Raw genomic sequence first — 27,728 nt, 5'->3', positions numbered from 1 at the left:
GACATGGGATGTAAGCTCTGTAATAATCTCTTCTTTTAAAGGTAAGAATATTAAAAGAGCAAGCAAAAACTAAACTGACACTGACAATATGTTTCTTCTCACACTTAATAAACAACAACAAAAACAACATACAAGCCCAGGTGTATGTACTTGAATCTAACCTGGGACTGAATCTGAAGAAGATGGGCACTTTTTGGTACGGTAACAGCACCCCCTGGTTGGGAATCGCTGTGACAAGGGAGGTAATTTCGTTGGTGTGACCCTTTTTCCCTGAACCATCAATCTCATCCGCCAATGCAGATGTGGTAGTTTGAGTCAAGTCAATGCCCTAGAAATCAAAATTAAATACATGAAAATTAAGTAGAAGTGCAATGCCAAGGCACTGCATACTCTCTCTCTCTCTCTCTCTCTCTCTCTCTCTCTCTCTCTCTCTCTCTCACATACACACCCCAAATCACATACACACCCCAAGTCACACACACAGACACACACAGACACACTCATTGACTCCCACAAATCTCATAGTCATACACACAAAACACACACTCATACGCACAAAGACAGACAGACAGACAGACAGACAGAAAGGGAGACAGACAGACACACACACACACACTCACACGTACTCACTCACTCACTTACTCACAGAAACTTAATACACACAAAACACACACTCTTGCGCACATATTATCAGACGGACACACACACCTTTACAAACAAACAAACACACTCACAAACATACACACAAACTCACGAACACACATACACGGCACAGCCACTTTCTCTCTTTCTTACTTACACACACACACACACACACACACACACACACACACACACACACACACACACACACACACACACACACACACACACACACACACACACACACACACACAGTAACACTAACACATGTGCACAAAATGCACACACACACCGCGCGAGAGAGAAAGACCGCAAAGAGGGGATCAATCAATCAATCAATCAATGAGTCTTATATCGCGCATATTCCGTGGGTACAGTTCTAGGCGCTCTGCAGTGATGCCGTGTGAGATGAAATTTTATACGGCCAGTAGATTGCAGCCATTTCGGCGCATATTTACCTTTCACGGCCTATTATTCCAAGTCACACGGGTATAGGTAGACAATTATTAACTGTGCCTAAGCAATTTTGCCAGGAAAGACCCTTTTGTCAATCGTGGGATCTTTAACGTGCACACCCAATGTAGTGTACACGGGGGGAGGTTCGGACACCGAAGAGAGTCTGCACACAAAGTTGGGATGACGTCATGATGCATGACGTCCAAGCCTTTCGACGTCATCTTCTTACGCAAGCTTTATCCATAGACTTGGAAACTATAGAATTTCTACCCGGCCAAAGCGGTCTTGGGTGGCTTTTGCTCCAAAACTGGGAAAAGCCATTTTATCCGCCGTATTTTAGTTAGTATGTTTCCAAGTTTTGGTGAACTTCCATCCCCAACTGTAGCCGCTGACCTAGCACAAAGAATCCTTCTTTATCATGTATTATCGAGATGAGCATTTCTCAAGTCAATTACAGTATAGCGTTTGTGGGATACCTCCAGCTTTGCTGGGATGAAACGACTCTCTGGGGAAATTGATTACATGAACATGCAAACAAGCAGCGGACTGATTCATTAACAATTTTGTGTGCACAGATTTTGTACAAGCACACACAAACAAAAAGAAGAATAAAAAACAAAAACAAATGGACAAGAGATGACTGTACAATGATAACAGATAAAAGGAGCTCTTCGCTTGTTTTAAATTCCTTTCCTCATTTAGTGATCATCTGATTTTCTTTCCTACATAGTACTAGTAGAACACCCCTACTTTTTTGTTATTTCTGTTCACAACATCTGTAAACTTATCTTCTCTTTAAATCTCCCTTCCTTTTAAGACCTGACTTTCTTACGTTTTCAAAGGGCTTAAAAGAGAGGTTACGTTCCATTTTAGAAATAAAATGTTGCTCAAACACAAACCAGTTCTTGAGCAATGGCATCTTCGTCCACAATGGCCAAGTAGTTGATGAGTTCCGGGCCGTTGTTGTACAAAATGGCTTGCGCTGTGCGGTCTGTCCCATAGTAGGTGTTTCCAAAACCAACACACTTGATCTGATGCTCGTCTTTGATGGACAATACTTCAAGAGCTGGCTTGGCTACATTGCCACGAATCTTGAGCTGAAGTGGTTCTCTTCCTTCCAGCGTCACCTCTGCAAATTCTTCAAATCTGCCTGGAACCTTGGACACGAACTCCACCTGTGCACAGAAAGGTTGCATGTTGTTAACTACACGTACATGTGCCATCATACAGTTTTCAAGCCTTCTTATCCATTGTCACCCAAATTTAAGGACAGTCACATACCCACATAGGATTGCATGCCAGTACAGTAGTATACAAACGTAAAGTAAAAGCATGCTGTATTTCTGTTAATTTCTTCTCTTTTCTCTCTCTTTTTTGGCTCACGTAAGTGTAGCCTATGCAATGATAACTTTTGTCTGTCTGTGCGTGCGTGCGTGCATGGGTGTGTGCGTGTGTGATAGAAACTTTAACATTTGACTTAACACCGAAATACTAATTTCACCTGGTTATTATCCAAGCAACATTTTCAAAGTATTGAAGCAATGATCAACATTTCGTCGGCATGTGTGTAGTTAAAGTGTGTATTCACAGAAAACGGGTGGTGGGGGGTTTTGGGCGGGTAAAAGCAGGTGACTGATTTGTGTCGAGTGTGGTATGTAGACCAGGTCAGGGGTCAAGATCAGGTCAGGTCGCGTGAAGGATTGTGGTATAGACTCACTTTCCAGTTCTCATCTCTGCATTCGCCGATTCGGGGAAGACGATTTCACATTGTTCGATTTCTTAGCTCAAGAAAAATAGATAAAGAAGATACCAAAGCCAAAGGAGATTTCCAACAGTTTGATCTGCACAGCGTGTTTCCAGTGTCTGCGCAGGGAAGATCAGCTGTCGAAAGCGCAGTGTCGATCTGGCAGTCGTGTCCCCAGTAACAATGTAAGTACAGACAGATCTAATGTATCCCACTCATAAAGCGTGTCACATAAGCTTACTGATCATTCGTTTTGTTTAATTTCTTTCTATTTCAGCAGACACGGATATGAAAAACAGTGCTAGGCAGTCACCTCCAGTGAAATTAGTTGATCTAAACTGCCTGTAATGTTTGGATGTTTTTGTTCTTGGTTCGATTTATGTGAATTTCAAGACTTGCAGTAGAGTCTCAAGTTTACTCTGCCCGTATAAAACTGTCCACCATTTACTTGAACATGCAGATATAAGGAAACGGGATGAATCTGTTCTCAAAGTCAAAATTATTACGATTCTGCCTCAGTTTCAAAACATGTTCTGTCATGGTTCTGTCTGTAAAATGTGGTGCCTTTCTACAGACAATTTGTGAATGCTAGATCTACCTAGATCTGTATCGCGTTTCATTCCAGACTCCTCTCTTTGATTGTACTATTTGCTGTTTACGCACTCAGCTTATCACGATTCGTTAATGTCCGTAACGTTTGGTAAACTCACCTTGCAACAGCTTCCTTGGCTTTGTTGGCATTTTTTTTCAAGGCAGCACAACGTAAGATTAGCTTCTGTTGGACAGCAGATAGAATGCGAGTTTTGAGACAACGACAGTCGTCCAAAGAAAGCTTGCTGTGGAATGTTGTTCTACATAATGGCACATGTGATTCTGTATTTTTCAGCGGTTAATGTTAATGGTTTATTTTTTCCTCTGTTGATTTCTTCCTTCTGAGTTGATCGTTATCATTCAAACAAGACCATCAGATAGCAAGGGTGCATCCAGCAAAGGGGGACACACCCAAACTGTTTTTCACGAACTTGAAGGCGCGAAGCGCCTGAATTGAGGGTGCAAAGCGCCCGAAAATGCCAGGGTGGGTCGGGTGCATGAGAACAGATTCATCCCGTTTCCTTATATCTGCATGTTCAAGTAAATGGTGGACAGTTTTATACGGGCAGAGTAAACTTGAGACTCTACTGCAAGTCTTGAAATTCAGAAGTCTCCTGAATCTCCCTCTCTATCCCTCTAATAGGGGGGTCCGGGCCCCCTTCCCCGCCCCCCTCCTAAATCCACCACTGGAGAGTACCTCAGTTGCTCCTAAAAATGGACTGTGAATAGTGTGAATAGTGTGTTGACTGTGTTGACCGTCAGAATTATTTTAAGAACCAGGCTGCTGCAGTCAGTTGACATGTTTCGCATAATGTAGGATTCCCATGCATGCTGCATAAGTAAAGTAGCTTGTATTATAACCCGACTATTCAGTATCAAAACACTGTTTTTATTTGTGTAGGTTGTAGTCATCACAACTAATCGTATTTTGCCTTTTGTTTCAGAAAGGAGGATAAGCTACAACAAGATCGACGCTATGTCAGATATGCCTCAGCCACATGACGACTTCTGAATTTAGATCCACTCGGCATGGTGACAAGTCTTGATGAAAAGTATATGATTGAGGACAGCAGTGGAAAAAGTGACCACATGGCAGGTACCTATTGCTTGGTGTCTGCAGTGCAAAAGACAGATAAGCTGATGGTACATTTCCAAATGAACACAGCACCCCCAGATCTACTGCTGATTTACGACGGGCAAGCTACAATCCAGGGCAGAGAACACTGCAGCGTTGTAATCCAACTCTTCATTTGTTTCAGGAAAGCACGTCCTTACAAATGAACATTACAACTCTCTGATACACAGACATAGTGTACAGGAACATTCCGATAATTGAGTGGGACAGGATTAAACAAATTCCCAGGGCTGCAGTGAGGAAGTACACGGTTTTTCTGTCATTGACCTTAATAGCTTTCACACAGCCAGTATATGAGAGATAATGGTCTTCTTGGTGACCGTTCATGCCCAAGCACGTGGAGCTGGTTGCCAGCAGGACAATGTGTCACTGAACAATATCAGAGACTTCGGAGTGCGAGGACCAGGGCAAATAACCTCATGTGAACCTGTCTGAGTGTGACCATCGTGACGCCCATATCTTTAAATCTTAGTCGTATGACAATTCCAAGAATATATTATCTTGATACGCAAGCTGTAGAGTAAGTTAATGATTGTAGATAAGCTTTGCCATGATAATTATGCTGATGCAGTTTAAAAGTGTGTGTGTGTGTGTGTGTGTGTGTGTGTGTGTGTGTGTGTGTGTGTGTGTGTGTGTGTGTGTGTGTGTGTGTGTGTGTGTGTGTGTGTGTGTGTGTGTGAGAGAGAGAGAGAGAGGATTGCACAAGATCTCCTTCAGAGACAACTACACCAACAACAAATACACAGTCATTTTATCTGTTTGATTTCTTTTAAAAATTATACATGGAGTAAATATGATGCGTTAGTTTTAACTCGGAGTATGTGGTGTGTGTGTGGTGTGTGTGCGTGTGCATGTGACGGAGTGATTTGAGCTTGTGTTACTGTTTGTCGATTTCTTACGGGAGCCTTGAACAAGTTGAAGGCTTCGCCTCTTGTTTTTTTATATTTAGTCAAGTTTTGACTAAATATTTTAACATCGAGGGGGAATCGAAACGAGGGTCGTGGTGTATGTGCGTGTATGTGCGTGTGTGCGTGTGTGTGTGCGTGTGTGTGTGTGTGTGTGTGTGTGTGTGTGTGTGTGTAGAGCGATTCAGACTAAACTACTGGACCGATCTTTATGAAATTTGACATGAGAGTTCCCGGGTATGAAATCCCCGAACGTTTTTTTCATTTTTTTGATAAATGTCTTTGATGACGTCATATCCGGCTTTTCGTGAAAGTTGAGGCGGCACTGTCACGCCCTCATTTTTCAACCAAATTGGTTCAAATTTTGGTCAAGTAATCTTCAGCTTGGTGGCTTAAAAATTAATTAATGACTTTGGTCATTCAAAATCTGAAAATTGTAAAAAAAAAATAAAAATTTATAAAACGATCCAAATTTACGTTTATCTTATTCTCCATCATTTGCTGATTCCAAAAACATATAAATATGTTATATTCGGATTAAAAACAAGCTCTGAAAATTAAATATATAAAAATTATTATCAAAATTAAATTGTCCAAATCAATTTAAAAACACTTTCATCTTATTCCTTGTCGGTTCCTGATTCCAAAAACATATAGATATGATATGTTTGGATTAAAAACACGCTCAGAAAGTTAAAACAAAGAGAGGTACAGAAAAGCGTGCTATCCTTCTTAGCGCAACTACTACCCCGCTCTTCTTGTCAATTTCACTGCCTTTGCCATGAGCGGTGGACTGACGATGCTACGAGTATACGGTGTTGCTGAAAAATGGCATTGCGTTCAGTTTCATTCTGTGAGTTCGACATGCAGCTACTTGACTAAATATTGTATTTTCGCCTTACGCGACTTGTTTAATGTTAGTTTCAATCTTAACCCTTAGACTGGTTGTCGCGACATATGTCGCGCTACTGTACGTATACTGTCACCTGGTTGTCATGTCACCTGGTTGTCACGACATATGTTGCGCTACTGGCTCAGTCTGTTTGGTCGGTTCCGATTACCTCCCATGGCTTTGAAAACCTATATGACCGTTTTTTGTTATTTTTCTCTCTGTTATTGTTAATTCACCAGTGGCTATGTAACATGTGTTACAGAATTGCACCAGTGTAAGGGTTAACAGCCTATGTCACCAAGACATATTCATCAGTCACAAGAAAAAACAAACTTTCAACACAAGCACTATTATATTATTTGGTGTAGCTCATAATAATCTGAAACATATTACATAATTAAATTACATATTCTTACTCAACTCACATAGATAGCAATAACTTCGTTTGGTTGCTAAGACATTGAAGCACTCTTACATGGTAACATGGGGAGATAACTCTAAAACTAAAACCATATGCCATATAAGGCATGGTCCGTGGTGGTTATCTCCCCTACCGGTGCCCTGCGCATGCGCAGGATGTATACCGGTGATACTCATTCCTTTTTCTTCAACGCACGGAGAAAGACGTGCTGTAGTACTCTGGCTTTGATCTAAAGCTATTGGTCTTCACGGCGGTGACTGACCATCGAATCTTGGTAACGCTGTTGTTGTTTCATCTCTACTTCAAGTATTGGGTGAGAGCTTTCATTTTTATTACCGAGACGCGTTTGATTTAACTTTTGGAGCGTGTTGCAACTTGTATTTTGGTTCAGTTTTGTCATACAAAATGACGGACAAACCTTAAGATAAAGAGAGTGAGTGAAAACTCGGAGTTCGACCAGACAGGCTTGCTCTCCCAGTTCTCAGTCAGGCAATGCGACCAATCTAAAGTTAAGGTAGCTACTACCACTGCGTCTCGTACTCAGAAAATTTTCACTGAGCGATAACGTTTCTGTTTACGTTTTCAACCCGGCGAATGATGAATTGTGTTCGGTTTCGATTGACAAACCTACCTCGTCTGTTGCGGCTTCTTTCAAGAAAGTTCAAGCGCCTAGCGCTGTTTTAGCTTTGACTAAAGCCGATTTGCTGGCAATATTATCGTCTTTTTAGACAGAGGTGCATGTTTTGATCTCGTCGGAAAGGGCAAATAGCCTCGCGTGCTGCTCTGCCTCTTCCTTCGGGTGTCGTAAATGTTCATTCGCTTGAGCGGGTTCGTTCCGAACCGACTGCGACGGTCACGTCCGCTGGCGTGGTCGCAGATCCAACGACGGTGTTGGATATGTCGGACTCATCTTTAGGCAAGTTTTTGTCTGAGTCTAGGACATCAGCACCTTCGGGTGTTCTTGGCGAAGTACGCAAACCTTTGACGTCGGTTTCCGTTTCGGCGGAATTGCACACTGACAGTAAGGGTTTTTCCACAAACCAACCTGGCTCCGTTTTCACGGTCCTGGGCATGGGATGTGAAGGGCATGTGTCTGCTGGTTCCGTCAACTCCGTTAAGGTCGGGGCGGCTGCTGGCAGACAGGTTACAGGATCTTCCGGTTCCAATTTATTGGGGCTGGTCGATGCTCATGCTATTCAGTCCTCTGCTGGTTCCGCTCACTCCGATAAGGTCGGGGCGGCTTCCGGTGGCAGGAGAGGTTTGACTTCCGCTAGTAGCACTTCGCTGTTGGCGGGAGTCATTCATCAGCCTGTGGCTTCCGGTTCCGCTGGTGCGGCTTCCGCTAGCCTTTCTCAGGCTACATCCGCTTCCTTTCCCAGCCTTTCAGCTGGCATTGGGCAGACGGATGGTGGTTCCATCCACGGATTTCCGGTTTCCGGAAATTTTTCACAACCGTTTCCGGTTTCGGCTCAAGTTGCCTCACCGGATGTCGGTTCCGCTGGACATCCCTCAGATGATCGTTATGATGCTTCTGTTGGGGATGAACATGATATGGAGGAAGAAGCATCAGATGCAGATGAGGAAGCTCCTCGCCGACTTCCGGCTAAGCTACATCTTTTGTTGGCTTTGGCAGCAGAGGTTACTGCACACTGCTTCTCGGAAGGGGTGTTTGCGGCAACCACTTCCGCTGCTCCTCCTCCATCAGCTTTTGCTGATTTCGCTTCTTCTCAGGAACGGGCTGAGAGCTTCAAGTTTTTACAGTCACCTGATGTGGCTTATCAACTTGCGAAAGTTTATCAGAGCGATGTTCCTCTTCCATTAACACTTTGGTGTTGGCAGTCGGCAATCATCAGTCTTTGGCTTCCGGTTCCGCTTTTGCGGCTTCCTCTGCCTTTCCACGGGCTGCATCCGTTTCCTCTCCCAGCTTTGTGGCTGGCATAAGGCAGGTGGATGGTACATCCGTTCGCGGAGTTCTGGCTTCCGGAAATTTGTTTTCCCCAACCTTTCCGGTTTCGGCAGATGTTGCCTTGCCGGGATTGGTTTCCGGTTCTCATCCTTTCAACGATCGTTGGGATACTACTGAACAGGAAGCTGCCATCGTTTTGGCACTAGCAGCAGAGGTTAATACGCACTGTTTCCCTGAGGGGTTAGCAGTAGCATTGTCATCTGCCGTTACTTCACCATCAGCTTTAGCTGATTTTGCTCCTTCTCAGGAACAATCTGCGAACTTTAAGTTTTTAGAGTCTCCTTTCGTGGCTTTTTCAACTTATAAAAGTTTTCTCACACAATGTTTTGCCTCACCTCTGCCTTTGCCGGCATCATATGGGGAGGCTCCTGCTTCAGGTTTGCTGTGGCTTGCGTCACATTCAACTGATTTGAGCCCTATTTCAGGAAATTTTCGAACTTTAAGTTCTTAGATCCTCCCTCGGGGGCATTTGAACTTGTGGAAGTTTTATCAAATGATTCTCCTTTGCCACCACTTCCTTGTGGGCAGCGAGGCGGCGTTGTTTTCGCTTGCGTCACCCGCGCAAGTAACGCATCACTCGCGGAGCGCTATCCGTAGGCCTCGGTTACACCAAGCCTAAGAACTTAGTTTATTCTTTTCTTCTTACTACGGAACCGCTCCCGGTTACACCGGGCTTGACGATCATACATCTTAATGTTCATAGCAAGGAGAAACTGTCTTTTTTCAAGAACAATGATCTCCTGGCTGTGGAAGATTGTGGCCGCACTTCTTTCTATTATCGTCTTTGAACAAGTCTTTGATTCGTTCTTTCCCTTGTGCAGTTACGTACTCACGGGATGCCTTTGTGTTCTGTTGGGACACATTTACAAAGGATTTAGCTTTGCTGTTCACCGGAAAGAAGGCCTCGGCCGACAGTATTGTTCTGTCGGTGAGACTTTATTCTCTTCCTTGCTTGAGGGTTCTCTTCGAATCCTCTTCTGTGCACGCAGACTCTTCTCTAACAAGAGAAACTCACAGCAAAATAAAGCCCACGGCAGGTCTGGCTTTTCTTATCTAGACAAGAAGAGCAAACGCTCGATCGAGTCACTTTCGCAGTTCTGAATATTATATGAGGCATCAGATGGACAGGAAGAAATTGCTATTCACAACACAATACAGATGTAAATAATTTGATGTAAAGAATAATCCTATAAAGTTTGAATCAAATCCGATGAATAGTTTCAGAGATATGATATTTCAATTTTTTTCCTTCAAGACATACCTGTGACCTTGAAAAAGGTCAAAGGTCACCAAAGCAGACGTCAAAGTGTAGAGGTCACTGGGAGTCACGTTCACATAAAATTTGAGCCCGGTCACTTTTATAGTTTCCGAGAAAAGCCCAACGTTAAGTTGTGTGTTGCCGAACAGAAAAGGCTAGTTATCTCCCTTGTTTTTCTGATAACGTTCGTAAAAGGCTACAGATGTAAATACTTTGATGTAAAGAATAATCCTACAAAGTTTCAATCACATCCGATGAACTTTGTCAAAGATATAAAATGTCTAATTTTTCCTTTGACGCTGACCTGTGACCTTGAAAAAGGTCAAAGGTCAACGAAACCATCGTTAAAGTGTAGAGGTCATTGGAGGTCACGACTAAACAAAATATGAGCCGGATCGCTTTGATAGTTTCCGAGAAAAGTCCAACGTTAAGGTGGTGTCTACGGACGGCCGGCCGGCCGGACGGCCGGCCGGACAGACTAACACTGACCGATTACATTCACTTTTTCTCAAGTGACTCAAAAAGCACTAAGCTGGCTGTTCTCAGCTTTGGTTTTTACCTTCTCAGCATGGCGTTTTGCCAAATACCCATCACTTTATCCCCTCGGGGCGATTCAGAGGTCGGGTTTGTTTATCTTCTTCCCGGCATGGCGCTTTGCCAAATACCCACCGCAATTTAGCGTCGGGTTCAGTGGGCAAACAATAGCACGTTTTTATTCTTACTATTGACAGTTCTGTCAACTGGAGTCTTAGTGCTTGTCATCACTCCGCTTTCTGCCTTTGTGTTTTACCACAGCGGCTGGAGGGGGATTAGGACTACCACTTATTGAGGTCCTTTCTTGAGTCACTTACAAAGATCGTGCCGATGTTTACTCCCTCCTTTGGATACACAAAATAGATCGTAAGTGGCTACATTTTATTTTGTTTCTAAGCAATCAAACAAAGAGTGTTAGTGTCTTTTCTCGACTGGTTCACAGACACAACCAATCATTGGCTTCTCGCACCATTGCTCATGCAAGGCTTTTCCATTGATTCTCTCTCCACCAGCGAAGCAGTTCTTCTGTTTCTTGTGGAATTGTTTCCCCTTGTCAGGGGAGAACATGTGTTGATTCAATCAGACAACACCACAGTGGCCTTCTTATCTCAATAAGCAAAAGGGGGGGGGGGGCATCTCGCTCCTCATCGCTGCCACATCGAGCATGCGAGATTTTGATGTGGTGTTACCACCACGAGATCTTATTAGCAGTGAAGTACCTTTCTGAGAGGTTTTATGACTTGGCAGACTCTCTAAGTCAGTCGGACAAGTATGTCCACACGGATTGGACTCTATCTCACTACGCGCTTCTACTCCTTCTGGTGAATATGGAGAAGCCGCTGATAGAAGTTTTTTGCCTCTCGGTACTATCACCTTCTGCTAAATGTTTGTCGGATAATACTCTCGATTTTACTTGGAGCGTCCTGTCGGTCGCACATTATGGGCCCATTTTTCATTGGTTGCCAGCCCTTAAGGCCCTTAAAGCTGGCAAGAGGGCGCTGTTTTTTTTTACACTCGATCCACACGGGTGTCTACTGTACGGGAATCATTGAGACGCTCAGGAGCTTCTGCCTCAACTCTGGATTTGGTCTAGAGATCCCATAAGGGTTCAGCGGCTTAGTTTCCATGTCACATTGACTGCCTTGGAACAAATGGCGTAATATTAACGGAAAGAACTCCATTTCTCTCTGTTCATTGCAGGTGGCGAACCACCTATTCTGGCTTTCTGAATTTTCCCCACGTCTCTATTTTAGGACGTTACGCGATATCAGTTGCACTGAAACAGCTAGGTCGCAAAATTTTTTTCACTTGGGCTCTTTATAGCCATCGTGACTAAAGGAGCCTCCCTTTGGTTGGCTGTAAACAAATCTCCAGTCCCGTCTTGGGATTTGCTCCTAGTTTTGGAGCTTTTGAGATCGGATTGTTTAATACTTGACAAAATTAGTCTTATTAATCTAAACACGAGAAGCGGTCATTCTTACTCTAGTAGCTTCTGAGAGAAGTGGGAGTATAGGTGCATTTTCTATCTGGTTTTGCTATAGTCATCTCTTTGGAGAAAGACTGATCTATAGCGCTTAGGTTTAATTCAAATTTCTGGCAAATAATCAGAAACCTGAGGAACCAGCTCCGATAATACAATTCAATCCACTTGCAATAGTTTGGCTCTGTTAGAGCCATATTAGCCTATTGAACATTTCGAGTTTTAAATATATTTCTAACTCGCACTGATCTGTTTAGATCATCAGAACAAAGGCTTTTGTTTATTTCCATCAACTCTTGTAGAGGCAATGACTTAGTGAAGTCAACCTTAGCTAGATGGTCTGCCACATTGATTAGGCATGCCTACAGTGGTGGCAAGAAAAGGGGGGGGGGGTAGTCAGTCCTCCCTCTTCAGGCAGCACAGACTCAAGAAGTCAGAGTGTGGGTCTCTTCTTTACCTGTTCTCAAGTCTTAGAGACTTTCATAAGTCATGAATGCAGCTCATTGAACGTGCAAGAACGTAGTCATGAGTTTCTATCTGCGGGATATTTTAAGTACCCGCTATTATAGTACACATCTACTAGACATCAGAAGATGCCTTTTTATATGTTTACCTACGGGACGTATCTGGTTCCCGGCAGTACAGAACTTTCGGTCTGCCAGCTATTGTAGCTGCAGGCCAGATACTGGCAAGATGTTAACTGTGAGTAAATTTACCCACCACCTAGATTAGCAATCTGCTATCTATGTGAGTTGAGTAAGAATACCGTACTTTCCGGGTCATAAGGCGCGACTTTTTTCCTCGAGTTCGACCCCTGCGTCTTGTATAACGAAGCGTCTAATCCGTGTATGAAATACGAAAAAAATCAAAGAGACCGCCTGAGTACCAGTCAAACAACTTGTGATAATGCATGTTTCAGCTACTAGGTACTGCCCTGGCCAAGTTTCCTCGAGCTCTCAAGCCACCCAGCTATCACAATGCCTGCCTTTGATCTGGCCGCACACACAGAGCACACATAATTATTTCCACTCTGTTAAACTCGGTCACTGACCGGTCACTGACCCGGTGCAGGAAGTATTTCCTCTCTCAGATATGACAGGGGAACCACCTCTCATGGCAAAAACTGGGTCATTGACCCCTGGGAAGAAGGTCGTGTCTATAAACAAGGCCACCCAGCTATCACAATGTCTTTGATCTCGCCGCACACACAGAGTTCGACTCTGTTAAACTCGGTCACTGACCGGTCACTGACCCCGAAGCAGGAAGTGTTTCCTCTCTCAGATATGACAGGAACCACCTCTCATGGCAAAAACTATAAACAATGGACCTGGCTTTGATCTCGCCGGCTTATTTTCATTCTTCCACTACCGGTATACTTTTTCAATTTTGGTGCGCCCTATCGGCCCCCTGCGTCCAATGGGTGACTGGATTACAATTTTTTTTAAAAAGAAGGGGGTGCGTCTTAGATAACGAAGCGCCTTGTCACCCGGAAAGTACGGTATGTAATTTAATATAAAATTTCAAAAATAAATTTTGATTTAATTAATATAGGCAGGTTTCATGGTATTAGGCCATTTTGATAGTCTCAGATTTGCTTAGTCTTTTAAATCCATATCTGTGAGAATCTGCTGTATTTGTTGTATTAACATGCAAACTAGTTGTTGTTTAAATACTTTTTTGAAAATAAAAGTTGAAATTTTTGATAATGTGTTTATTTATGTGCGTGTGAATGGTGGCGATCGTCAAAATACGGACGGATGAATTTACTTTTGCCACAGCATCACTAAACAAAGAACTAAATTCCAACACACACATGCACAAGTATCAATGCTGTGGTGGTTGAGAGTGCCAGAACACATTGAAATGATTGTTTTTCAACAACAATCGATATCCATAACACAAATTCTAACTTATACTAGCTCCGCAAAAAAAATGTATGGGGATTCGGATCTGTCCGTCCGCATAGCGATATCAAGAGCATCGAAACTAATTGTGATTTCACAGGACAAAAACACAAGTTTACCTAATTTTGTATACTGTAAATACAAGTTTGTGCACCCTTGAAGTGAGTTATAATGTTGCCGAGGTCAATTTGCCCTTGATCGACGCACGGTGACCCGAGTTTCAAAGTTGCGATCCAGTCCGTCTAAACAATGTAGCGATCGCCACATTTTTCTTTTCATTCAAAAACTAACCGTTTGGGGAGGAAGTGACCTCACGTTGTTTTACGTTGACGCTCGCGCTCGACAGAAAAAGACCGCAACAGTTTTTCAGTTAAAAAAATCGCAAAGTAATTACATTTTCTGAGGTTTTCTAGTGTCCGTCTAGTAACAATCGCCACTCTAGCGATCGCCACTGAGTGTTGAAGTCACATTTAACTCCATTTTCGACTGTTTTAAGAAACTATTTTGACGCTCAATCGTCACGTTTCAGTGTCGAAACACGTACTGTGCATTTGCAATCAGCCGGTGTGTCCAAACTGAAATGCGAGTGATGCCTCGGTTTGTGGCGATCGCTCACGTGGTTGACGGACAGAAATACCTTCTTAGGGGGTAGGGGAACAGTTACTCCTCCATACAATAATGGTGTTTACAAATGATTGCAAACTTGTCTCTTTATAAACTGTTCAGACATGTCTTCTCTTCAATAATTTTCAGTTTTGCTCGGTTTGTTAATCAGGAGCACCCTGCAGTAAATGTTTCATCTGTGACAATGCTCGAAATGTTGACGTAATTCCAATGCCCATATCCTTCTCTTGTTACCTCATCTAGCCAAAACCATTGAAGATAGAAAGACATTTATTGAACAAACTAGATGCACAACACCAGTCTTAACACGTTTTGGTCTTACATGTATATGAAAATATTGATGGCCATGGAATGGTTTGAAAAAAAAGACGGGTTTTTCCTTCAAAACGGTCTAGGTCTGCCGGAAGTCGTATTTTTTCAAACCATTCATTTGAGAATCAATATTTTGATATACATACAAGAAAAAAACTTGTTAAGAATTATGTGGGGCATATTTTTTGTTCAATAAATGTCTTTCTATCTTCAACGGTTTTGGCTATATGAGCTATATGCATGCATAGGATGACCGTATTGCTTTTTTTGCGTTTTCAGGGTATGCCGCTTTGCGCCTGGTTTTTAGATATAAATAAGGACCAGGACTATAAAAAAAATTACTGTTTTTAGTTGTAACAAACTCACTTTGTTGGAAAAACATGTCCTTTGAATTGTGTGCCAACATTTATTTTGTAGAATTTGAGTGTGTAAGTAGTAAATTGCTGAACACAATACTGTGAAACCTGCCTATACTTACCAACTCACATATCGAATTCCCTCCCAGCCTGCCCCGCAAATTGTATGAAGGGGTATATGTTTCAGAACGGAATGAGTATCACCGGTATACATCCTGCGCATGCGCAGGGCACCGGTAGGGGAGATAACCACCACGGACCATGCCTTATATGGCATATGGTTTTAGTTTTAGAGTTATCTCCCCATGTTACCATGTAAGAGTGCTTCAATGTCTTAGCAACCAAACGAAGTTATTGCTATCTATGTGAGTTGGTAAGTATATTAATTAAATCAAAATTTATTTTTGAAATTTTATATTTAACAGCATACATTGCGCATCTATTTGTTTTTACTTCTTAAAACAGAAACCAGTATAATAGAAAATTAAATAAATACATATTATTAGACAGTCCAACCTCAGCGACCACCTCTTCATAATGCCCACATGCCCACAAGGACCACCCAAAAAGATCCCTGATTACAGACTGTAGTTGTTTTCCCCATATTATTTACCGTTCGATATCGACCCCTTGTAGTTGGTCCCTTAGGTGGTCATTTTAGACAGGATTGACTGCACTTTTTATTCTCAACAACTCACCTTGATTAGCTGTACGCTGTCAGGAGGAACAGAACCTTGGTTGGGGATGATGGCAATAGGCTTGCTTCCATTGTAGTCAATTTTAAACTCTCCCGCCTTGGACCCAGAGTTGACAAGGGAGATCTCCCTGGCGATGACCTTGCTGTTGGCCAATACGTTGCCAAAGTCCACCTTTGACTTGATCTCCAGCGCTGGTCGTGTGGGGTACCTGTGTATAAGAACAAATAATATTTATGACAGGGTGGGGGTAGCTCAGATGGTAGAGCAGTGATGTACATTTTAGTCGGTCTCCGGTCTCTGACCGATCCAATTTCCCCAGGACCTATAGCTTTAACCCCAGCAGGACACAGGTCCGATTAACCTACAGAAGAAGTGGTCAAGGGTAGGATCGTTTTTGACAATGAAGCGGACATGCGGACTGTTCAATTTTCAAGACTGAGGAAAGCTTGTTTCGGTTTTGCCAAGCGAAAGTAAACACTGCGTGAGGAAAGCTGGTTTCGGTTTTGCCAAGCGAAAGTATGCACTGCGTGTGACCAGTTTGTTGAGTGAACGAGGCACCATATGGGATCTGATTCTTTGAATTAATTTATCCTCAAGTTGGATCAAGAAGAAAAAAAGAAAACCGAACCCATATGGTGCCTCGAGTGCATTCATTGGCTCAGCAATAAATCGTTGAGAGAGGATTCAGTGCACAGAACTTGGTGTGCGCGGCTCGAAGAAACCGATTGTGTGTCAAAACCCAGGACATGATCCTGAAAGCAAAACTTGAGGGACCCGCAGAACGGTCAGATGCCTACCTGAAAAACATTGTCGACAGATGGGCAGTGAAAAAAAACCGACAACTGTTCAAATAACTTTGAAATGTGATTCAATCCTTTGAGTATCTAGTCATGACAGTCGCGGAAGGTGGAAGAATTTAAACTGAAAAATCTTTTTAAATGCGGTTTTACGAGTCGTGTTTTTGTCCTATTGAAATTGCAATCTCAGGACACTGTCCTATTGATTTTCAGTCTTCAGGACAATTAATTGTCCTAAAGGCTGCTAGAAAAATGTACATCACTGGTAGAGCACTGGATTTGTGATCCTAGGGTTGCCGGTTCGAATCCAGGCCAGGACGGACACGTACACGGTCTACTTTATGTGCAGACTCAGAGACTGTAGCCATGTCCCACCCCCGTGTCACCACAGTGGCACGTAAAAGAACTTGGTCATTCTGCCATAAGTGCAGATGGCTGATACCACCTGAACACGCATACACTTGTGTATCTCATCTAAAGTCGGGGTAAAACCCAGGAATATGTTCCTAATGGCTTTGCCGTGAGGGCGTAAAACTTGAATCTCTTTCGATGACAGGGTGAGGCAGTAATCCCCCTTTCACAACAGCTGCTCCGCACTGACAGTTGTTTGCCGGCCTTGAGCTTGAGCTATTTACAAAAGCTCTAACTCTAAGTTTCTTGTTCATCAATAAGAAAGCACACATATCAGATGTACAGAGGGGTTAATGATAGGGTGACACTGGCTGCTGTTGTCTGTTGGTATGCTCTTGCAAACATTTGCGGTCACATAGCAGTTTTTAAAGGGCTTTTTATTAAGGCCAAAAAAAAAAAGGTGTGGTTACGGTAACATAGCCAAAAAAAATAGGGTAGGAAGGTAGGCAATCACTTTTTTTTTTTTTACTTTTTTTTTTCTAATGTGTACAAATTAAACCTACTTGACAGGGAAATAAGTGTGCGACTCGAGCGCTGTCACTTTCATTGCGTTTTCTGCACTCGTTTTTTTTTCTTTTTTTTTCTTTTTTTGACAAATGTAATAAAAAGTTATAGGGTCGGCCCCTAAAAATAGGGTAGGTCGGGTTACCGTAACCACACCTATTTTTTTTTTAGGCCTAAGTCCAAACTCACTCCTGTTTGACTGGATTTGCCTCCAAACCTAATTCGAGTGTGTCATGCACTTGGTTACACATGTACACAAAAGGTTAAGCCCATCAATAAAGTAGCTGGGTTTGTGTTTGCTTGTTTGTGTTGTTGTTTTGTTTGATTGCTTTGTTTTTTTGTTGTAACAAAAGAATGACAATAACAACAATCTGTGCTGCAGCTTCACACAAATTACACTGAGTCAAAGAAAAATACTAGCAAAAACAATTCATCCAAAGAAATTGCATAGCCTGACCTGATTCTGTTGTTGTTACTGCTGCTGCTGCCAAGAGTATTAACAATAAAATCATTTTAACATTTTAAAAGTTTACAGTTTCTGCTTTAAATTCATGCTAAATTTTATACACCTTATCTGGACAAACTATTTAAAGACTTGATAAAACTCATTTAAAACACACAAAAACACTATATAACCGCTGTGTGTATGTTTGTGGCACTGATAAGGGTTAGAAATATAAAAACAATTTTGGTTTGTTTTTCAAAGCCAAAACTTACCCAAAGATAGGAACCTCAATGACCTCTCCATTCACAATGACCACAAGGCGATCCTTCATCTCTGTCTCTTCTGTCGGCTCATATTCAACCACTGCCGATACACTCAGCCCAGAGGCCAGTGTGCTCTCTGGGTTTTTCACTTTCAACTTGAAGTGCTGAAAGTTGATGGTACATGCATCAATTAAATCTCCTTTCATGATTAGACTTTTCAAATTACAGAAGCAAAGTACAAACTTTAAATAAAACAAATACATTTGTTATAATATAAGTTCGGCATACATGGAGAGAAGAAGCCTAGATGAACACACTTTTTTTTTCTTTGTAACAAATCTGATTTTTCATTTTGGTTTAGAGATTTTTTCCTTCATTTTGCAGCAGTAAATCGTGTAAAGAATGTTAACATTTCAAGTATAAGTCTACATGAAAGCTTATTTGCAAAGGTTACAATTAAAACATGTGATTAGCCTGCTGATCCTCTGCAGAACACTTGATACTAATTTAGTAATTATCTCTTTTTTTGAAGGGGAACAAGGGGACTGAACAAAGATTTTCTCCAACTTAAAAACTAGACGCAAGACTGTTCAACTTATAACCTGCATATTTCTGCGCAAGAATTGCAAAAGGCTCTTTTTATGACGGAAGGAAACCATACCTTGCTCTTGGGTCCATAGTAGCGGATGCTTCTGCTGCTCCCTGCGACATTTTTCACACTCACATTCTGGGTGTACACCTTTCCGGGTAGTGTGTTGTCGAACAGCAACACGGGGGGCACGATACGCACTCCGTGAGTATCACCCTCCATCTTCACTGTCTTTTGGCACCAAAATAATTGTTGTTAACTCATAAATCCTTCATTTGAACCAAAAAGTAATAGCCCGCGTCCACACGGCCGACATAATGTTTAGCGACAGGTTGCTTGGGACTCAGCATGTACTCATCCAATCAGGCATGTTTTCGCATTCCAATACTACCCAAAACTTTGTTTAAAATTAGATTTGACGGAAATTAAAAGCATTCCTTTACGACATTCAGTCATTTTTCATTATTTAAAACGATTGTAAGACAGCTAGACAAAATCTCGAAACTCCGCTGTCTGGCTTTACCTCTCTTGTAACCAGGAGACCCGCCATCTTGTCGCTACACAAAACACACTGTCTTCGACTGAACACAACAGCGAAGATGGGAGTCGATTACTACAGCATCCTCAACTTGACTCGAAGTGCAAGTGATGCCGATATCAAGAAACAGTAAGTTTTGAATGTGTTTCGATGGAGAATGTATATTTTGCAGGTTAAAACACTCACAAAATGCTGAACTCATGGGACAAAAGCCGTATGTAAACTCTGTGACGAGAGATCTCCGACTCTTTTCGTTGTTTTCCACTAAATAACGTCTCTTTTTTATTTTTCTTCACAATTTTTTATTCAGAAAAGGTTACATGCATGCATTCCGGTTCACAGTATGGGAAAGTTAATTCAGAACATTATGACATTAACAAAAACACCTTATGTATACAATGTAGGTATGTTACAAAAAAATTCAAAATCTTCATTTAACATTTTGATCTATATCACTTGAAAGAGCAGAAAATCAGCATTCCAATGGTATATATAACTTTGAGATTGGATAAGTGTAACCCGAGTTATGAATTTTTAAAGTAATAAAATTCGTAATAGAGGCAAAGAGGATAAATTGAAACCATTTTTGACATTTCTCAGCTAAAATTAACTGTAACCCACACATTTGTTTATCAATATTGTTCAATTTGGTATCAAAAGAAAGGTTCAGAGCTCTATTAAACAACTATAACACACACACACAAAATTTTTTTTTTTTTTTTAGTAAGTTAGTATGAAACTAAGAGCAGACGAACTTTACCGACCGCCATGTTGGATGGTGACAATCCGGGCGCAAAGCGGCGCATCCGTTAAAAGGTACTTCGCATCGCTTTATCGACTTGAAACTTTGGGAAACAGCAGGAAAATGGTCAAACTAACTGTTCAGAGGGGTCTCATAAGAGTTCAGCAGAAAATAAAGTGTTTTTTGAATATAAAAGCAGGAAAGTGTGTGCAGTTATTCTTGTATCAGCTCTGTGTACGCAGCCCACTTATGAATGTATTTGTCATAACTCATTGTAATCTGATGTGCTTGTTTGTCTATTTTGTGTACATATGCAAGTTCTCTGAGGTACATGTTGAGAGTTGGTTGGACTTTAGCAAGTCTACACTTATAAACAAAAAACTTGGCAATTAATGATATGTATGAAAAACCTTCGTCAACTTTTGTCTTATTGTCATTGCCAAACAGTACAAGAGTAGGGTTCAAAGCAAGTCGGGTACAATTAATAACGTCTCTTTTGTCGTCCATGTCGTATTCATATGTATTTACACATCCCGTGTGCTTGTATGATTATAACATGGTATGTCTGTGTGTGTTTGTGTGTCAGAGTGTGTGTGCGTGTGTGTGTCTAACCACAGGCGGAAGGTATCGTCCACTGGACTACTACTATCATAGAAAGACTACAAGGTACGTCACTCACCTTCGAGTCTTCTGTGTTCTTGGAGTCGCTTCCTGGGAAAAAATAAGAAGGTCAAATAAATACAGTTGAATGATTGTTTGAACTATTATGTGCCTTTAGTTTTCAGCTTCCGTCCGCTGCAGTTGTTTTTAACCATCATTTGGACGAATCTTCGTTTGCGAGCCGCTAATATCCACTTTGTGTCAAATCATGTATCCGCACCGAATATGCATACCAGCGCTTATTGGTTAATAACAGGATATTCGATGATTATTTTCCCGTGGGTAGCTTCCCTTTGCTGCACAATATTTACGTATGTTTTAGACCAATGAGCGCTGGTATGCATATTTGGTGCGGATGCATGATTTGACGCAAAGTGGATATTAGCGGCTCGCAAACAAAGATTCGTCCAAATGATGGTTAAAAACAGCTGCAACGGACGGGAGCTGAAAATTAAAGGTACATACAGTTCAAACAATTATTCAACTGTATTTATTTGACCTTACACAGACTGTAGGAAGAGGCAAACCGTCTTGAACAATATTTTTCCCCAGGAAGCGACTCCAAGAACACAGAAGACTCGAAGGTGAGTGACGTACCTTGTACAAGTTATAGTCTTTCTGTGATAGTAGTAGTCCAGTGGACGATACCTTCCGCCTGTAGTCTAACAACGCGATCAGAGCAACAGGGAAAAATGGTTCTAGGCACTGTACAATAGAAATGCACGGTTTCTTCCACAGTAACTTTTGCTGACTGAAGTAATGCCATTTAAAAAAAAAATAATGTTTTGTTCTTCATCCTTATAGCTACAGAAAACTTGCATTGAAGTTTCACCCAGAGAAGAACAATGATGACCAGGCTGCAGCAGACAAATTCATGCAAGTGGCAGAAGCCTACGATGTCTTATCTGACCGTAAGTTGAATGATCAAACACTTTGTATACCGTAGGTATGTACACTCAAAGTTTATCTCTGGATGTCTGCCCTTCAGTTGGATATTTTCTGTCCAAATCCCATTGTTAACGTGCGACTTCGGAGAGTTATGTTTTGAAGGAAAATCATGCAGAACTATTATGTTTGCTGAGGTCCTTTTTTCATCCCTTCAAGCCCGAGTATGCTTTTGCTGCAAATCTGTCTTTGTTTTTATTCGTTTGTTTTGGTTTGTGAGTCGTAGAGTGTGATTCGTTAATCTGTGCTCTCTCTGTTCTGTCGTCTGTCTTCTTTTTTTCTGATATTTGTGCCTGAGGAATACCCTAGTGGTCAAAACGTTGCACATGTACTATGTTATTCGTATAGTCATCGTTAAACCCGTAATAACAGTATTTTTTGGTCTTTTTGTTTGTTTTTATTCTCCTCTCACTTCTTAATCCCTTTAGGTTAGCAACAAATGTATAGGTCTTTAATGCCACTGCAAGTTTGAATATAACAACAACACCAAATTTTATTTGCAGCACGTAAGAGGGCTGTGTATGACCAGTTTGGAGAGGAAGGCCTGAAGAATGGCGTTCCTGCTGGAAGCGGAGAAACAGGGGCCTGGACTCAGGGCTACACTTTCCATGGCAACCCCGACAAGGTGTTCCGTGACTTCTTTGGTGGGGATAACCCTTTCCAAGGTAAAGGAATAGTTTTACTTTTGTTTTCCTAATGTGCTTGATAAAAAGACGATTTGCTACAGATTGTGAAGATTGGTTGAAAGTTCAGATGGTGTACAAGATTGTTCAAATCAGATTTGAGGGTAAAGTATTTGTGTGAGTACTGTACTTGCAAGAATTCATTTGTGATAACCTCTGACTACTAACTGACCAGCTGCCATTATATCCTTCAAATTCAATTTGGCTTACATTTGATAAATAGCATTCAAATTCACCATTAATATTGTAAAGTTCTAAATCTGCAAGAAAACACGAATAACCCCTGTGTCCTTTTGCCACATAACAATAAACATAATTCTAGGATAATCACAACATGTTTTGAAATTGAAGCAAATAGTTTCAAATAAACTTCATTTGCAACTTCTTTTCTTAGCGGATGCATTTAATATCGCCAAAAGGACAGGTTTGTGGATTGGAAGAGACATATCTAGCATGTCACCTTGTGTCACCTGAATGAGTACATGTACATGTAGTTATGTTTAGTTATGTGCATGTTTATTGTCATTTGTGTGTCATCGAAAACCTTTTTTGTTGAAAGAGCAACACAACTCCAGACTAGAAAAAAAATTATGACCCAAAAAATGAATCACACTGCATGATTGTTGAGTGTAAAATTAGAATATAAATTATAGTCACCAATGTTCACTAACAACAACAAAAACACTGTTTTGAAAGCATGTTGATTTAACATGCCCACATATTATTCACCTCAAAGTTTTAGATACTATGTGCGTTATATCTGGATGGTATAGTATACATGGTCATGTTCCGGCATCTTCAATCAATCAATCAATCAATGAGTCTTATATCGCATATATTCCGTGGGTACAGTTCTAGGCGCTCTGCAGTGATGCCGTGTGAGATGAAATTTTATACGGCCAGTAGATTGCAGCCATTTCGGCGCATATTTACCTTTCACGGCCTATTATTCCAAGTCACACGGGTATAGGTAGACAATTATTAACTGTGCCTAAGCAATTTTGCCAGGAAAGACCCTTTTGTCAATCGTGGGATCTTTAACGTGCACACCCAATGTAGTGTACACGGGGGGGGGGGGGGGGGGGAAGGTTCGGACACCGAAGAGAGTCTGCACACAAAGTTGACTCTGTGAAATAAATTTCTGCCGAACCTGGGATCGAACTCACGCTGACAGCGGCCAACTGAATACAAATCCAGCGCGCTACCAACTGAGCTATATCCCCATCTTATCGTATCTCTTGACACTACACCCAGCTTATGTTCTCCATCTGCAAAATGGTTAAGATGGCAAGTCAGTGGTGCACAACAAATCTGTTATAGCTGTTTGCTTGTTGAAAATGCATTAATCATATTTGTATTATTCAGATCAGATTTTCGAACACAACTTAACAAGAAAAGACACTCTTGTGGGAGCATGGTTTAGATATTCTTCAAACATTACAACAATGTTAATCTTTTGGTTTAGTTTCCCGGATTTATAATCCGGAAGAATTGAAAGTACATAAAATCAATGCCTGCTGAAACTGCTTACTACACTGCATTAGTAAAACTTCCAGTAACACTTTGCAAGCGTAATCTCGTCAGAGTATCCATTTATTAAGACTATAAAACATGAAACTCCTATCAATACAGCAGTATGATTCAGGAGTTTGTAAAGGAAATAATATTCCAGTTTCAACATCATTCATTACAGAATTAATGATTTTGTACCGCAAGGCAATATGGTGCTAGACAACAATAACCTTTTATGACTAAAATAATGAAATTGTCCTGCAATTTTTTTGCAGAATTCTATGATAGAGTGGATGGTGACCTCAGCATGGGCTTCGGAGGTCTGCATGGCCGGGGTGCCAAGAAGCAGGATCCTCCTATCGAACGAGATCTGTTTCTCTCACTTGAGGAAGTCTTCCATGGTTGCACAAAGAAGATGAAGATTTCAAGACGTGTAAGTAAACATTCCGTTTATTTATTTTTTATGTCGTGTTTTTTGATAGAAAGAGGTAGACTAAACAGACGAACATTTTAAAAAAGGATTTCCAGTGCATTTTGAACAAAAATTGCACCGGAAAAAAAATATGTCCAAACATTAAGAATGAGTCTTCTGCCCAGCCTGTTAAATTCTTAACACTTTATACATTCTGCCTGAATCATCCTGTCAGGCAAAAGGTTCCAATTCAACTAAAAGTAAATAGTTGTGTGGGAATCAGGAACAGAGTAGGTAACAAAGCAAAAATATATGGCATCCAGATGGCTCAGAGATGTACATTGAAGCTGGTAGTTCAGTAAGAACTGTGCATATCCATACTCTTTGCCTTATGCAGAGTCTGGCAAAGGTATATGGCTTGGGTTGATGATTTTGCAGGAAGCAGTATAGGCTCTCTGTCTGTCTCGCTCTCTTATAAACACATACAAGCACATAAACACACAGACAGACATGCATACGCACCAATCATCCCCCCCCCCTTCCAGACACACACACACATTGTCAAAGCTGAACAATATCCTCACCTTGATATTTCTCAGGTGATGAACGAGGACGGACACACGTCAAGCATCAGGGACAAGATCCTGACCATCACAGTGAAAAAGGGCTGGAAGCCTGGCACCAAAATCACATTCCCCAAAGAAGGTGACCAGGGACCGAACAATGTGCCTGGTACGTTTCAGTCTTGCTCACATTGGTTTTTGTAAAAGAGAAAGAGAGAGAGACAGTGGTGTGTGTGCGTGTGTGTGTGCATGCCTGCATGGGTGTTAAATGTGTGTGTGTGTGTGCTGTTTACAGGTGTACTCTTGAGTTGAGTCAAATTGTCACTTATTTTAAGTTTCAGACTTGATTTTATGTTCTATTTCGTGGAAATCTGCTGGTATATTTCTCTTCTTATGTTATTCTTTCTTTATTTGGTGTTTAACGTCGTTTTCAACCACGAAGGTTATATGGGGAAAGGGGGGAGATGGGATAGAGCCACTTGTCAATTGTTTCTTGTTCACAAAAGCACTAATCAAAAATTTGCTCCAGGGGCTTGCAACGTAGTACAATGTATTACCTTACTGGGAGAATGCAAGTTTCCAGTACAAAGGACTTAACATTTCTTACATACTGCTTGACTAAAATCTTTACAAAAATTGACTATATTCTATACAAGAAACACTTAACAAGGGTAAAAAGAGAAACAGAATCCGTTAGTCGCCTCTTACGACATGCTGGGGAGCATCGGGTAAATTCTTCCCCCTAACCCGCGCGGGGTTTCTTATGTTATGATTTTTCTTTACAAGGACTATTTGTTTTAAAGGCTATAGCTATCGATGAAAGCCTGACAGGGATACCATCCCAGTATTAATTCTCTTTTTGCTTAAATTCGTAGCTTTTTTCGCTAAAAAAAAAAGTGTGCAGCATTTTGCAACTTCCAATTGTATGCTTCCAGCTGACATCGTGTTCATCGTCAAAGACAAGCCCCATCCTCGTTTCTGTCGTGAAGGCTTGAACCTGATCCACACTGCCAAGGTCCCCCTTGGCCTGGCTCTGACAGGAACCACAGTAGACATCGACACTCTCGATGAGCGCATCCTCCACATCCCTATCAATGATATTGTCAAGTAAGTATCAGTAGTTTGAATGTTCACTTGTGGAGGGTTAAGAAGACATCTTCTGTTCAAATCTTGTCTTAACCTGAACATTTTTGGAACCTCACGTCCCTATCAACGGCATTGTTAAGTATCAGTTAGAATTTTTACCTGTGGAGGGTTATGAAGACATTTTATATTCAAATCTTATCTTAACCTGATTGTCAAGTATCAGTTAGAATTTTCACTTATTGTGGAGGGTTAATTATGAAGACATTTTATGTTCAAATCATGTCTTAACCTGGACATATTTGAAACTTCACATCCCTATCAATTGTATTGTCAAGTAAGTATTAGTTAATTTAGATATTTCACTTGTGGAGGATTATGAAGACAATTTACATTAAAATCTTGTTTTAACCTGAACATTTTTGGTACTTTAGACTTTTGTTGGAAAATTTGGCTGTTGAATCTTAACTTTCTTACAAGAAAAGTTTAAAGTTTAATCTATGATTAAATGTTGCACTAAACTTGTTTTAATTTTTGATTCTTGCTTTCTAGACCTGGTTACAAGAAGATTGTCCCCACAGAAGGAATGCCCATGTCTTCTGATCCCACACAGAAAGGAGACCTCATCATCGAGTTCAACATCGAATTCCCAGCGTCTTTGACGCCAGAGAGAAAAGATTTTGTTCGAACAGCACTAATGTTCTAACAAATTGTAGCATTTTTACAACTCATGATACCGACTACAGAAAAAATAGCCTGTGATACTCTAAACTTTTCCACCAAGAAAAAAAGTATAGAAAAAGGCAGAGGTAAAATAGGAACAAGGCTCTTTGTTACATGTGGACAAAGTCCCATTCATTGTGATTACACAGGCCAGATACTGTGGTGATAGTTGCATTTGAACCACCAACGCTACAGAAGATAAGACACATTGAAACAGAACGTTGAATGTTATGAATGTTACTCAAAAAAATTGCAACATGCATATTTTTCAATATTACTACATGCATGTTAAAAACTGGATATAATGACCTAGAAACATGCATTTTTGACATCAACACTCTGTGTTTTTTATTCGAAGTACATAATGATAGGGGCTGGTACATACTTCTTTCCTGTGAGATCAACTCATTTTCATCTCCAAGAAATGTTTTTCATTGAACATTGTAGCAATTGTTTTTCTTCGCAAAATGTGAATTTATTTGTAAATAAACTGATTTGGTCTGTCTGTTGGCTTCATCTATTTATTTTCTTCTTCTTTTTTGTTTGTTTGTTTGTTTGTTTATTTGTTGCTTAACGTCCAGCCGACTACGCAGAGCCATATCAGGACGAGGAAGGGGGGGATGAAGGGGGCCACTTGTCAAGCGATTCCTGTTTACAAATGCACTAACCCATTACTTGTGTCCCAGCAGGCTTTAGTAAAACTAAATTAATACCTACTGGAAGATTACCAGTTTCCAGTATGTTAAAATAGGCTTAACCTATCTACTGCTGGACTTACATCAGAACACTAACAGATTAAACTATACATGAATCGCGAGACAAGCGGCAAGAGAAGAGATTTTTGGAAAAAATACAGGTGAATGAGCAAGAAGGCAGAAAAAAGAAAAGAATTCATGAAGAAAAAGAGAGCATGACAGGAAAGAGGAACCAAAAATCTACC

The 27,728-nt window shown here is 41.1% G+C and overlaps 2 protein-coding genes across 7 annotated transcripts in view; one reads left to right on the top strand and one right to left on the bottom strand.

Annotated features, from left to right (window-relative positions):
* LOC138962351 (cilia and flagella-associated protein 47-like) overlaps positions 1–19,281 on the bottom strand; it is a gene marked incomplete at its 3' end in the record, with an annotated part of 125,380 nt that extends 106,099 nt beyond the window's left edge. For all 6 annotated transcript variants that reach the window (XM_070334137.1, XM_070334131.1, XM_070334133.1 and 3 more), the window contains 5 exon segments: positions 162–328; positions 1,998–2,273; positions 15,919–16,126; positions 18,348–18,502; positions 19,000–19,281. In XM_070334137.1, coding sequence (XP_070190238.1) covers positions 162–328; positions 1,998–2,273; positions 15,919–16,126; positions 18,348–18,502; positions 19,000–19,149 — 956 coding nt within the window.
* Positions 19,282–19,436: 155 nt separating this feature from the next.
* On the top strand, positions 19,437–27,293 carry LOC138962364 (dnaJ homolog subfamily B member 13-like). The gene is made up of 7 exons (XM_070334162.1): positions 19,437–19,594; positions 21,672–21,778; positions 22,316–22,477; positions 24,283–24,440; positions 25,019–25,151; positions 25,918–26,089; positions 26,618–27,293. Exons 1-7 carry the CDS (start codon positions 19,527–19,529, stop codon positions 26,769–26,771), a joined length of 954 nt encoding a protein of 317 aa, XP_070190263.1. The 5' UTR covers positions 19,437–19,526; the 3' UTR covers positions 26,772–27,293.
* The last annotated feature ends 435 nt before the right edge of the window (positions 27,294–27,728 follow it).

This window comes from Littorina saxatilis, linkage group LG3 (assembly GCF_037325665.1).
Source record: "Littorina saxatilis isolate snail1 linkage group LG3, US_GU_Lsax_2.0, whole genome shotgun sequence".
NCBI lineage: Eukaryota > Metazoa > Mollusca > Gastropoda > Littorinimorpha > Littorinidae > Littorina > Littorina saxatilis.
This window is presented reverse-complemented; position numbering and strand designations above follow the sequence as displayed.